The sequence below is a fragment of the Drosophila montana genome, unplaced genomic scaffold, assembly GCF_035044405.1.
Source record: "Drosophila montana isolate Dmon_TW-CO22-7 unplaced genomic scaffold, ASM3504440v1 contig_1_1, whole genome shotgun sequence".
NCBI classification, from domain to species: Eukaryota; Metazoa; Arthropoda; class Insecta; order Diptera; family Drosophilidae; genus Drosophila; species Drosophila montana.
The window spans coordinates 572,675-587,557 of NW_026996920.1; the positions used below are offsets into that span (position 1 = coordinate 572,675).

A 14,883-nucleotide genomic window follows, 5' to 3' on the forward strand; every position below is an offset into this window, starting at 1 on the left:
CAAACACATTTCTGCTGATTCAGTGCCCACAGCTAAGGCGGCAGAGGTGACAGGAAGCGAGTGGGCGTGTCTGCTATATAGATTACTTTTATGTTCTTAAATGTGTGCAATTAGGGGCTGTTATATGTGCAAAATCATGGGAGCTCAAGGAAGCTAGCTAAGAAAGGGTTTGTAATATTTATTATGGTAGGTTAGTTCGGCTAAAATATAATAACCTAACAATAAAGCGAGAAACGATGTTACCAGCAATGAATAACGCTCGAAGCTATAAATATACGATATGAGATTAAAATTCCCAACCGGTTAGAGCACACGCACACTGATATGCTCTTCGGGTTCTTAATAAGACTTAAATAATTTAACAAAACTACTATTAAAATATGACTATGTACTATAAAACAAACGTTTTTTAAATAATTATCAAGGTGAAACTCAATCTAATAAAAGTAAAGTTCAATATTTCAAATTCCCAAAGGGTTTTTGCGCGCTTGTAAAATTCCCAGAATATTGCGATGTCGAAAGTTCGACTTCTAGAGAGCTGTCCACACTGTCAACTACTTTTAGATTTATAAACATTATAAGTCTGACTTATTTAGATTTAGGTGTAAGCACTCAGTGTGTTATCTCGCAGATTCTTATCGCTATTTGCACTGTTGCCAGGTTGACAGATGTTTTGAGCAGAAGACGCTCTGAAGAAGAGCAAGTAAAATCTCTGCTTGTCTCAAATGGCTCTGCTCTCGGACTTATCTCAACAGTAGCTGCTCATAAGCTGTCTCAGTGTTTTCCCATTATCAGAGATTGGTGTCTATCTGACAGCAAGCCGTGGCTCATTCAAAACTCAGTTCATTCATAAGGAAAAAAATGTGAAATTATAATTGTTATACACATTTCGTTGTCGTTGTCTCTTTGGCAAGCGCGTCGCAAATCGTGCGAATCTTTTGTTTTATGTATGTACAAACAATAATTTTAGACTTGTAATACCTAAGTAGTTGTACATACCTGAGTACATATAGATATGTGTATATATAGAAAATTAACCCAGTTCGCACGTCGATGCCAAAACAAACACACAAAAGCAAACGCAGAAGAAAACAAACTATGAAAAGGCAAAACCCGCACAGTAAGGTGCATAGCATAGCCATAGATAAGTACCTATAGACAGACAGAAAGGTCTAAAGTGCCCAGAGGCAGAGGCAGGGGTTGGAGTGGAAGTGGGCGTGGGTGCGGCATTGTAAGAGGGCTAATTGCGGGCGTATGCGGCAGAATGTGCAAATACTATTATTTGAAATGCCGCAGTTACAGCTACAGATAGTCAGACAAAAAGGCCACGCACTCATTCACACTCATATTCATATTCATATTCACAAACACTCGCTCACATTCACTTTCACCTGCGGCTGATAAGCTGAGAACCTGTGCATGTTATGGATACGACATGCGGCCCAAAACTCGTACTTCTAGCGTGCATCTAAAATTCATAATTTTTGCAACTCCATCTATTCCCATACTCGTCTCTCTTATCTGCCGCCCTCTCGCCCTCTGCTCTTGCGTCGCGTATTTGGGTCAAACATGCAAACTCATTGAGTCTGAGACTCGCAGACTCGTCGCTGCCAAACTGGAAAAGCGCAAATCTAAAATTGTATAACCTGCTTCGGCAACAGGCGGCATCAACCGCTGCAGCCTCTAGAGATGGGCGCGTGATCGTTTTGTGGTAAGCTAACACGTTCAAATATCGATTTTAATTGTGCAAATAATCCCATTTACCCAAAAACCTATCTACCAATGCGAATTAAAATCCAATTATTTACAAGATGTTTCCCAACTAATTACTATAACACAAAATAAATAAAAATGATGAGCACATGATCGATACTTCGATAATAATCGGAAAGTTATTATCGTAAATATTCAATTAAGATCGTTATACAATTAGTTTCCAGAAATAGATTTTCCATTTTTGGCAAAGAACTAATAACTTGGGTACCTGAACCAATATAGGTAAAAAGGCGATCAGGGTTTCATTTTAAAGAATTATTTTCTTTATCATACTTTATTGTATACAAAAGTAATATTGATCGATTATAATCGATAATTATCGATTGGAACACTGAGCATATAACTAATAATTTATCATAATCACCATAAATTGCGCCCACTTTGATCTTGCCACATTGAATGTAAAGTGCTTAATGGCCAAATGGTAGGAACCTTTGTGTGGCATAAAATTGCATTGTAATTTAATAATTTAATAATTAAATAATGAAAAAAATAAATATATATATATATTTCCAGTTGCAGTGCAAATGCGAATAGAGCATGTTTCTGTTTTTCCTACATCTATCTGTGAGACTCCGGAGTATCTCTCGCCGGTTTTTCGCTCTGCTCGTTCTTCACGTTCTTTTGGGCTCCCCAGAGATTTTAATCGTTGTCGCCGAGCGCCTTGTCAACATTTCAACGTTTTGCTGCTGCTTTACATTGGCGTCGCATTTCTATACCCTGTAAACTGGGCAAACGGACGGGCATAATGTTTGCAAATGCATGCAAGGCATAGAGGGAGGCAGTTTAAATGCCCCTAATAAATTCTTCTTGATAAAGATCAAAATGACAATCGCCAATAGTTTGTCAGCCCTCTAGAGATTTCGGGAGCTAGAGTGCACAAGTTGGGTGTGCAAAACGTCATTAAAACAGACAAAACTAAGACTAGGTAGATTTTTGTTCTACTGATACATTTTTAAACAATCGAGTATATAACACAGTTGGGGTTTCTTAACCTGTGAATGATTGTGTTATGTTAAATGAATTGGTTTCGTACTTTAAACAACAACAATAAGAAAATCTATTAATGCATTCAATCATTGCGAACTCTAAAGTACGCAAGATTTTTTCGAATAAAAAATTGAATATTCCATGCATCAATATTAGACTATATGATAAGTTTTTTGGGATCATAAGTCAAAAAAGTCAATATAATATTACTAATTAATGACACTTCCCTCTAAGTCAAACATTTCCTAACAATTCTGTAATTAAATTACACCGCCGTCAGTTCAACCGCAAGTTACGCCTATTTGGCAGTTAGTATTTAATTAACAGGGACCTTGAATTTTTTTTATACCCTGCACTAACAAGAAATAATTGAAAAGGGTATAATAATGTGCACAATGGGCATGTACATGGCAAAAGTATTACTAATGAGCCCATAATGCCAATTGTTGAGGCTATAAAGCAAAATCCAATTTGGTCATTTGAAAATATTTAAAATTGAGTAAATACTTGTTAACCTGTCCAACGTATATAACCGAATGTAGGAAATGGTTGTTCCCGGTCAAAACCTCCATTCCTATCTCGAAAAAAGAAAATCCACGAGCTCGTGGCAATGGCTTGGCTTTTTTAATTTATAAACTAAACAAATGCCAGCAAAAAATGCCCTTATGCAATTTCTTCTTCATTTTTTTATAAGCATGTTGAGAATTGAAGCATCTGGAAGATGATTATAGCTTAGACCAACTCAAAGCGCACTCAATAAGCAGAATGCACTGGTTGGAATTATATAAAAGGTTGAGCATTTAACGCGAATTTGCAGTTTTAGTTCAAGTTTCAAGAGGTCAACAAGCTACTTATCTCCTGCAGTGCTTACAAGTGTCACAATATGATATTTAAATATTTGAGAGAGCCATCTATGGGAGATTTGTTTCCCGGTCGAGATGCCTTCAAGTATTTGGAAAGGGCCATGAAATGCGTAGGTTGGATGCCACCTGAAAGGAGCAATCGCTTTTACTGGATCTATATTATCTGGGCGCTATATGTAAATGCTACTGCAGAAATCTACTTGCCACTTGTGTTTATAGCGGGCTATTTGATCGATTTAAATAGATATACGCCAGAGGAATTTCTATCCTCAGTGGAAAACTTTTTTAATCTACTCAGCCTCACCTTAAAGGTCGCAATTATTTTTACCAATATGTGGCGTTTCCAAAGAGCTAAGGAACTGCTTGATAATCTGGATGAAGGATGTGTTACATATGAGCACCGCGTCGAAATACATCGCTGTGTTGTCCGATGCAATTTTGTCTTTATGTTGTATCTAACGGCCTACACAGTATACTCTACAATGATCTTTTTGATTTCCGCACTCTCGGGAAAAACATCGTGGGTATCCTACAATCCGTTTGTGGATTATCGAGAAAGTAAGAAAAGTCTCTGGATAGCGGCCACATACGAGTTTATCATAGGCTCGAGTGCCGTCTATACAGATCTAAATGCAGACGTCTTTCCGGTTATATTCGGCTTGATTTTGCGAACCCATATAGAATTGTTGACACGTCGCGTTCAAAAACTACGCACAGATCCCGCGCAAACGGAGAGGCAGAGCTATGAGGAACTGGTTAACTGCATTAAGGATCACAAACTTGTGCTTCAGTAAGTTCAATTAAAGTCATTAAAGGTTATTGAAAGTGCTAAGAACTTGAGATTTCAGATATTGTGAACTTTTTCGACCTGTCATATCACGCACCCTATTCGCCCAGTTACTGGTGATTGGCCTGAGCCTGGGCCTGTCGCTTGTGCATCTATTATTCTTTTCATCCCTATTGACTGCCCTGACCACAGTTTTATATATTTTTGTCTTACTGATTCAGACATTTCCTTTTTGTTATGTCTGCGAGTTAATCAATGACGATTGCTACAAGTTGAACTTGGCCATATTTTATTCAGAATGGATCGGTGCGAGTCGGCGCTATAAATCGACGGTTTTCTTCTTCTTGCAAACAGCTCAGAAGCCGATTACCTTTATTGCCGGCGGCATGTTTCCTATCAACATGAAAACCAATATTACGGTAAGCCAATGATAATGCTGTGTGATCTAAACATTATAATATTTTTATTTCATTCTACAGTTTGCCAAGTTTGCATTTTCGGTGGTCGCTGTCGTCAAGCAAATGAATCTTGTGGAAAAATTTAAGCTTAACTAAAAGTTTTTGATTAACTCCTTAAAACTACAATTTTCCTATTGGGAACAATCGCTTAAAATAGTAGAACACTTCATGCACTTAGAAATGGATATCTAGTCACTGTTTACAAATTGTTTCAACAATTTTCATAATATTAAATAAATCGCATTACGCTGATAAAGATTAAAAGATATGTCGCCAATGTCAGACCCTGATACAGGGTATTTCCTTCAATTAAGATCGTTATAGAATTAGCTTCTAGAAATAGATTTTCATTTTTTTGGCAAAGAACTAATAACTTGGGTACCTGAACCAATATAGGTAAAAAGGCTATCAGGGTTTATTTTTAAAGAATTATTTTCTTTATCATACTTTATTATATACAAAAGTAATATTGATCGATTATAATCGATAATTATCGATTAAAGCACTGAACGTACAACTAATAATTTATCCCAAACGTCAGTATGCAAATAACTTTGACAGGCAGAATATTTAATACAACTTTCATAACAACAAACCAGTCTTAAGCATATGTAAATATCTAGAGAGGCTTCACATTATGCAATTGCTGTGAAACTTTCAGTAATTTTAACAGTTCTTTCAATTTTAAAATCCAGGCTTAAAATAAAACTGGAAACTATTTATAAATTACGAAATTTGCATTATTTATGTATGTGTATTTAGCTTAGACAAACGCATCTCTACAAAAAAGAAAAACTTTGCTTAGCCCCGCCTCGTCCCCCATCGAAGCCTGGCTCTGTTGCGTATCTTTGTATCTGCGGCCATAAATTGCGCCCACTTTGATCTTGCCACATTGAATGTAAAGTGCTTAATGGCCAAGTGGTAGGAACCTTTGTGTGGCATAAAATTGCATTGTAATTTACAAAAACAACAAAACGCAGACGACGGCAAATAATGAAAAAAATAAATATATATATATATTTCCAGTTGCAGCGCAAATGCGAATGTTTCTGTTTTTCCTACATCTATCTGTGAGACTCCGGAGTATCTCTCGCCGGTTTTTCGCTCTGCTCGTTCTTCGCGTTCTTTTGGGCTCCCCAGAGATTTTAATCGTTGTCGCCGAGCGCCTTGTCAACATTTCAACGTTTTGCTGCTGCTTTACATTGGCGTCGCATTTCTATACCCTGTAAACTGGGCAAACGGGCGGGCATAATGTTTGCAAATGCATGCAAGGCATAGAGGGAGGCAGTTTAAATGCCTCTAATAAATTCTTCTTGATAAAGATCAAAATGACAGTCGCCAATAGTTTGTCAGCCCTCTAGAGATTTCGGGAGTTAGAGTGCACAAGTTGGGTGTGCAAAACGTCATTAAAACAGACAAAACTAAGACTAGGTAGATTTTTGTTCTACAGATACATTTTTAAACAATCGAGTATATAACACAGTTGGGGTTTCTTAACCTGTGAATGGTTGTGTTATGTTAAAGGAATTGGTTTCGTACTTTAAACAACAACAATAAGAAAATCTATTATTTTTTTGAAAGCTTAATTTCATATAATGCATTCATTCATTGCGAACTCTAAAGTACGCAAGATTTTTTCTTATGAATTTTGAATTTAAGCTCGAGGAATAAAAGCTAGCACTCGAAGAAAACCGACATGAAATGGCTTTGAAAACTCTTTAAATTACGTGATCTGTGAAATGTCGATTGGAAATAAGATGGGATGTTAAAAAAAAAATCGAATATTCCATGCATCAATATTAGACAATGAGAAATCTGCATGTGCTGAATATGTTTTATGCAAAAACCTTCGAGTTTTTTGGGATCATAAGTCAAAAAAGTCAATATAATATTACTAATTAATGACACTTCCCTCTAAGTCAAATATTTCCTAACAATTCTGTAAGTAAATTACACCGCCGTCAGTTCAACCGCAAGTTACGCCTACTTGGCAGTTAGTATTTAATTAACAGGTATCTTGCATTTTTTTATACCCTGCACTAACAAGAAATAATTGAAAAGGGTATAATAATGTGCACAATGGGCATGTACATGGCAAAAGTATTACTAATGAGCCCATAATGCCAATTGTTGAGGCTATAAAGCAAAATCCAATTTGGTCATTTGAAAATATTTAAAATTGAGTAAATACTTGTTAACCTGCCCAACGTATATAACCGAATGTAGGAAATGGTTGTTCCCGGTCAAAACCTCCATTCCTATCTCGAAAAAAGAAAATCCACGAGCTCGTGGCAATGGCTTGGCTTTTTTAATATATAAACAAAACAAATGCCAGCAAAAAATGCCCTTATGCAATTTGTTCTTCATTTTTTTATAAGCATGTTGAGAATTGAAGCATCTGGAAGATGATTATAGCTTAGACCAACTCAAAGCGCACTCAATAAGCAGAATGCACTCGTTGGAATTATATAAAAGGTTGAGCATTTAACGGGAATTTGCAGTTTTAGTTCAAGTTTCAAGAGGTCAACAAGCTACTTATCTCCTGCAGTGCTTACAAGTGTCACAAGATGATATTTAAATATTTGAGAGAGCCATCTATGGGAGATTTGTTTCCCGGTCGAGATGCCTTCAAGTATTTGGAAAGGGCCATGAAATGCGTAGGTTGGATGCCACCTGAAAGGAGCAATCGCTTTTACTGGATCTATATTATCTGGGCGCTATATGTAAATGCTACTGCAGAAATCTACTTGCCACTTGTGTTTATAGCGGGCTATTTGATCGATTTAAATAGATATACGCCAGAGGAATTTCTATCCTCAGTGCAAATTTTTTTTAATCTACTCAGCCTCACCTTAAAGGTCGCAATTATTTTTACCAATATGTGGCGTTTCCAAAGAGCTAAGGAACTGCTTGATAATCTGGATGAAGGATGTGTTACATATGAGCACCGCGTCGAAATACATCGCTGTGTTGTCCGATGCAATTTTGTCTTTATGTTGTATCTAACGGCCTACACAGTATATCCTATAATGAACTTTTTGATTTCCGCACTCTCGGGAAAAACATCGTGGGTATCCTACAATCCGTTTGTGGATTATCGAGAAAGTAAGAAAAGTCTCTGGATAGCGGCCACATATGATTATATCGTAGGCTCGAGTGCCGTCTATACAGAACTAATTGCAGACGTCTATCCGGTTATATTCGGCTTGATTTTGCGAACCCATATAGAATTGTTGACACGTCGCGTTCAAAAACTACGCACAGATCCCGCGCAAACGGAGAGGCAGAGCTATGAGGAACTGGTTAACTGCATTAAGGATCACAAACTCGTGCTTCAGTAAGTTTAATTCAAGTCCTTAAAGGTTATTGAAAGTGCTAAGAACTTGAGATTTCAGATGTTGTGAACTTTTTCGACCTGTCATATCACGCACCCTATTCGCCCAGTTACTGGTGATTGGCCTGAGCCTGGGCCTGTCGCTAGTGCATCTATTATTCTTTTCATCCCTATTGACTGGCCTGACCATAGTTTTATATATTTTTGTCTTACTGATTCAGACATTTCCTTTTTGTTATGTCTGCGAGTTAATCAATGACGATTGCTACAAGTTGAACTTGGCCATATTTTATTCAGAATGGATCGGTGCGAGTCGGCGCTATAAATCGACGGTTTTTTTCTTCTTGCAAACAGCTCAGAAGCCGATTACCTTTATTGCCGGCGGCATGTTTCCTATCAACATGAAAACCAATATTACGGTAAGCCAATGATAATGCTGTGTGATCTAAACATTATAATATTTTTATTTCATTCTACAGTTTGCCAAGTTTGCATTTTCGGTGGTCGCTGTCGTCAAGCAAATGAATCTTGTGGAAAAATTTAAGCTTAACTAAAAGTTTTTGATTAACTCCTTAAAACTACAATTTTCCTATTGGGAACAATCGCTTAAAATAGTAGAACACTTCGTCACGACAAAAAGTATGCATTACTTTTTCACTGCTTGGGAATGGTAAAAATCGTTTTGTAATGAAAACGTGGCTGCTATAATCAATATTCTTCATGCACTTAGTAATGGAAACTAGTCACTGTTTACAAATTGTTTCAACAATTTTCATAATATTATATAAATCGCATTACGCTGATAAAGATTAAAAGATGTGTCGCGTATGTCAGACCCTGATACAGGGTATTTCCTAGCTTATCAATTTCAATAAAAGCATTGCTAGTTTGTTTTGCTCTAGTGTGCTCTGCATGGGCCAACATTGATCACGACTGGCCAGATAGACAGCACAGACCTGTGCATCGACCGTCTACAAGTTCGAGTCCAAGTCAAGTTGAGAGCTACTTGGCGCTGCTGGTCGGTGGCTGCTGCCGTTGCGGCTGCTGCTGTGTGTTGTATGTATTTAGACATGGCATTCTTTCTATGGAAACAATTGCATAAAATGTGAATCCTGATAGCGACAAAAAACCACAAGACAAAACACTGGCTCAGCTTGGCCTGGCCTGGTCTTGTCGGGTCCAGTGGTCTAGACTGGTCCCATGTGGCGTTGATGCTGGCCACTGTTGCTGCAAAACTTATGAGACAAGAAACTTAAGGAGCAGCAACTGCCTAGGAACAAATCACCATAAAGTCAAGTTCTATAGCTGTACAAAAAGATTGCTTTATGGCAGCAGAAATGCATTATGTGTGTTCTTTTATTTATTTCAGCGCAAAAAAGAACACATTCAGGACTGAAATGTTGTCTATGCAGCACAAAATAGACAATGAGAACTGCATAGAAAGGCGCAAATGATAGAAATATAAAAATTTGATTTTTTAAATAATCATGAAATTTACTACAGCTTGCTTTGTGGCTTGTCAAGCGATTTGTGAACATTATCAGCAAGTTTCTAAGCAGTTTGCAATTCATTTGCCCAACCCAAATCGAATTGGTAGGTTGTTGTGCGGGTTAAAGCCAAACAAAGTTCAAGTATAGGCCACCTGGAATAGCCCGCCTCGCACAACACTTAGCACACACATTAAAGAAAGACGGAACGAGGTAAAAGATCGCGAAAAAACAGACCAATCGATAATAATCGTCAAACAAGTTTCATAGTTTGACCGACGCGTCGCAACTCTCAAGACATAATCCCTGGGCGCATTGTGCATGGCCAGGCTATAACGGAACCGAACAAAACGCTAATTGTGCACGCCTCTAGAACATGACTCAAATCAAAAGAAATAGCCATGGGCCATGGCCCAAATAACAAACTGTACAGATATCAATATTTAGGCATCTACAACTACGAGGCGATTACGGCAATGAGATTGCACAAAACGCTGGCGTTTAATTGGGTAATTGGCTCAAGTACCGTACGTATTACCACCACCACCGAGCATCCAAATTGAAATACTCGCACATGGCTCAAAACAAAAACGGGGAGTGGGCCTCGGACTTGAACTGGCCCGCAAACGTAATACCGACCAAATTGCAAGTGTACATCAGTCGAGGGGAGTGCGGACAGATTTAATATAGCGGGGTGTTAGCTGTGCTTATGAATTGACGGCTGTTTGGGTCAGGCTGGCATCAAGAAATAGAATAGAATGGGTAAGTCGGGAAGACTTTAGACTGCGCGCTGCTCGTGACTGGACAACCTGTTACGACAAAGACTCTTCCCAGTTCCCATGTTGGCAAAACTGGGCGGCAGCTCTAGGCTCGAACTGCACTCTGCCGTCTCTATAATGCAGCAGGCCCCCAAAACTATACATGTATAGATAGATATATATATATATATATATATATATATATGTGTATAGAGAAAAGTAACTGTTACTCGCCAGTCAAGCAACTCGTTTGCCTCTTCTTTCTATTTTGCTGAATATATGCAACCCAAGAAAAGCCTTCAAGCCAAAATAAACTAGGAGAGAGGTAAGAAAAGTCACCTGGAAGTGCACATACTCTACAAGTTACTTAGACAATTAAATGGAAGATATAGAAATAAATCATATAAAAACCAATATAGAATTACACATTTGTACAATTATAATATAGTTTTATCAATAATATAACATATCTCTATCTATAAATGGGCTTAAGTGTACACAAAGTGTGTACATTCCACCCGCAATTGTGGAAAATTGGTGGATAGTTAAAAAGTTACACTTAATTGATAGCAGAATTTTATTTACTTGAGTATAGGGATATTCGTATATTAATTGTAAACATTTTTTCTGATAAGTAGCACAATTTTGTTGTGTTTGTTAATCTACTTTTTAGTAAATATTAAAAAATTAATTTTTTATTCAGAATTGCTTAACAATTTTGCTACTATTTTGTAAGTTTAGAGAATTATATTATTCCGAGAAAATTTACAATATTTCATTTTCAGACGCTTTTAAACTTTTTTTTTAGTATGTACATTTAAATATAGAAATCATATATAATTTATATATACAGACTTTTATAGATATATGCTTTTTACCCTATTAGCTGTTGCCAAGTTTATTAGCAAGTGAAGAGATACCACTATAAGAAAGAGTATTAAAAGACTGGTTCGCTCTTGAGTGTTGTGAGGCCTTAAAGTGGCAAAGCAATTGAACAAGTGAACTTGTGTGCGTGTGTGTATTATATGTGTGTGTGTGTGAGTGTGCACATAGACAGCTTGGCTGTGCCTGAGTTTGACTTGGAATAGGAATTGGAGGCTGCTAGACCAGCCCATTCAGGTGATGCTTTAATGAGTCCTTTATCACGTCGACTCGCGTGTACCATGTACGAGAGAGACTGTGGCATGGCAATGGCATAGCTATAAGAATTATGGCTTCATTGTGAGCGCACTCGGTTCCCACCGTTCGAACTGGGGGGCGGGGGGCAAATGTGCGCGAGGAGAAGATTCAAATGCATTTTTATTCTAATTTCAAGTGCAGCCACACTTGAACCTTACAATGAATTCAAACTTAGATTGTGTGTGGCTAACGGTCAGCAGGCGAGTGGTCAGTGGCTAACAGCAGCTGTCAAATATTGACATCTATTCATATAATACGAATAATGTTTGCTTAGGCACCCAAAATCTAATAGAAGCAACGGTCATTGGTCTTGCGCCGCACACAGCGTTTCTAATGGGGTGTGGGTTGTGTGGAGTGGTGGCCGGGGGCAAGGGGCTTGGAGTCGGGGTGTAAGTCACGACGCATGCAATTACATGCAGCCATAAATACAATTGCTTCAAGAATCGGCACCATGTGCCAGAGAGCCAGAAAGACAATCGCAGTCGCCGCTTCAGCGAGCCATGAACTTGCCTCTTGGCTGGCCACGCCAAAGCCAGGCTTATAATAGCTCTTTCAATGCCTTTCCCTGGCTGCTCTACACACACACACAGGGGGCAGGCAGGCTGGTAGGCTGGCAGCGCCGACAGCGTTTAGTTGATCGACACTTTTATGTTGACGTCGTGCGCGTTGTCATCGTCATCGTTGGACGCCGTCGCCGTCGTCGTCGTCGACGTCGTTGTCGTCATTCGTGGCAGTTCTGGTGCTGCGCCTGCCAAACCAATTGATTGATTCCATAGAACAATGCGCAATGGTCGCCGATGCGCCGCCAGCAACAGCTGCACACTACACACACATACCCACTCATCAGACGCGCACAGTGGGGCAAGTTTCATGAACACAAGCTTGTGTTTATATTTCTAGAGACTTCCTTAACATATTAAACTCTTAAAACATTAAATTATTTATAGGGAAGTTTTGTCTTTGTTGTTTTTTTTAACACTATTAATTTAGTAGCATGAAAGGAGCTTTTCATTTTTACATTAAGAAGCATACCGCTTTTAAACTATGTATCTAACATTTATTTATTCTCATATGAAACTTATTCAACCATTGATATAATTTATTCTGATATAATTTATTCAGTGAAATCTAGCTAAAAATAAGTCAATAAATGTAGAAACCTCCATATGAGCATTTAAATTTCTAATTATTTCACATAATTTATTTCGCATTTGTTTCTCATAATTCATATTCTTCCAGATGCTTTCTATTTCTTCCTCTATATCGTAGGATTCTGCTAAAAGCCGTTTGATAACAAAAGGAAGTTCTGCTGGGTAAACGGCTTGGGAGTAGGTTGGGTTCGTTTTGCTTTCCTGTTGCGTATGACAGGAAGTCGCCCACTGTGCCATGTTCCGCTTATTATAAATGCGTAGCAATAACACAGAGCGTGGTCACAGCCAAAGAGACAGAGCCAGAGCTGGAGCTGGAGCTGCAGCCAGACCTAGAGCTAGATCCAAAGCCAGGCGGAGCATAAAACAAACGGCGAAGGCACTCAACCAAGTCGCAGTCAGAGTCTGAGCCAAAGTCGCTTTGCTATTGTTGTTGTTGGCCAAGTGGAGCCATTGTTTTGAGGCAACAGGCAGCAGCCGTTACCACTTGCAACATGTTGGCGCTGCCAAGGTACCGACGAACCCATAAAAGTACGGGCGGGCCAGTAAATGGAACAGGTACGACTTAGCCAGATGTTCACGCTCCAAAAAAAGAGCTATGACTTTTTTTTGCGCCCAGAACAATACCAGTGAGACAGATGGAGTGAGGGACAGAGAAAGACAGAGAAAGAGGCAAAACAGGAGCTGCCAAGTTAGATTGCAACATTCACTGAGTCACCGCCAGACACAACCCACACAAAACACCAACAGCACAGTAGTATTTCAATTCATGGCACAATAATATTTAAAGCAAATAATTGTACACACATTATTTGAACTGGGCCCATATATTTGTGCTGTGACTTTGTTGTTCCACAGTTGGTGGACCTTGAAATTCTCTGTGATCTGGGTGTCTGGTAAATAATTGCAAAGCTTAATTGGCCAGCAAAGAAACGCTTCATTATTGAAACAATTTGGTGCCAACTGGACGCCATTTATATGGCCTGACAAAGTACACAAATGTGTTAATACCCTGTAGTTGAAACGCAAAGTTGTCAACACATGCTGTCAAAAGAAGCTGGATGACTATGGAATACTATAGAGGGCTTTGAATATGATGTATTCGAGGTATTATGATCAGAGTTTCCTCATCCATTATTAAGTTTGCCATTAGCTTTCAAGAGAAAGACACCTTCGTGTAATTTAGTTCAAGCTAGAATAATTTTCATTATTTTGAGATTTAATTCCAAAGACTAAAAGCTGGAGACAAAATAACTGATATGTAATTTGATGTAACATATAAAATATATATTAAGTTTATTTAAAGGTTTGATTATCTCCTTGCACTATATCGCAACCACCAATCCATAATACAATTTATATAAACACATATGTTTATAGTTTTTAAGGGCTTAATCTGAGTACATGGTATTATCTAGTAGATCTCTCTATTTATTAACAACATAAAATTTGGAATTTCAAAAACCGGAACGTAATTCGATTGGATTTCAAACTGAAGTTGTTATAATTCTTCGCCTAAAGCTTTTCATAAGCTACACTGTCCTACAGTTTTTCTGATAACTGAATAGCTTAAAGACAATTTGGGCCATGGCTTCTAGTGCTTAAGTCCTTATCTATGTTATAGATATGAAAGCCAAACACGAGACCTGCACACATGACAGTTAAAATTGTTAGTATTCAAGTTATGTTGAAATATTTGGATAACGTGTACTTGAGATTATGTCGGGAATCTTTCAGAAAATAAAGTACAACTTGTAAAGTTCTTTATAATTAGTATGTAATTAGTTAAATTTTTAATAGAGTAGTGTCTATTATAATTTATTGTATAAGTAGACAAGTAACATGGGTAATCAAAAGCAATTAAATAATTTAAAAAATTCCTACTAATTGAGAGTAAGCTATAAAAAATGTTGAGATCAGTTAAGTAATAATATATTTGAGGTATGATAATGCATGCCTGGTTTCGTTTTTAATAGGTAAAATGTCGCCAAAATGCTTTAGAATAAATTTCCGAACCACTCTAAAACGATCTTAGCTATCTTTGGCAACTTCCTGGTTAACCAATTGCTTCAAACCCATTTATCTATCAGCTTATATTCATTT

The 14,883-nt window shown here is 37.9% G+C and overlaps 3 protein-coding genes across 6 annotated transcripts in view; 2 read left to right on the plus strand and 1 right to left on the minus strand.

Moving 5' to 3' along the window:
• Positions 1–14,883, minus strand: part of spir (spire) — a 58,982-nt gene that overhangs the window by 23,558 nt on the left and 20,541 nt on the right. The gene's annotated exons all lie outside the window — the stretch shown is intronic.
• On the plus strand, positions 3,962–4,970 carry LOC135426227 (odorant receptor 42b-like). The gene is made up of 3 exons (XM_064679252.1): positions 3,962–4,419; positions 4,478–4,835; positions 4,896–4,970. Exons 1-3 carry the CDS (start codon positions 3,962–3,964, stop codon positions 4,968–4,970), a joined length of 891 nt encoding a protein of 296 aa, XP_064535322.1.
• On the plus strand, positions 7,754–8,762 carry LOC135426304 (odorant receptor 42b-like). The gene is made up of 3 exons (XM_064679350.1): positions 7,754–8,211; positions 8,270–8,627; positions 8,688–8,762. The coding sequence occupies exons 1-3, from the start codon at positions 7,754–7,756 to the stop codon at positions 8,760–8,762; spliced, it is 891 nt and encodes a 296-aa protein (XP_064535420.1).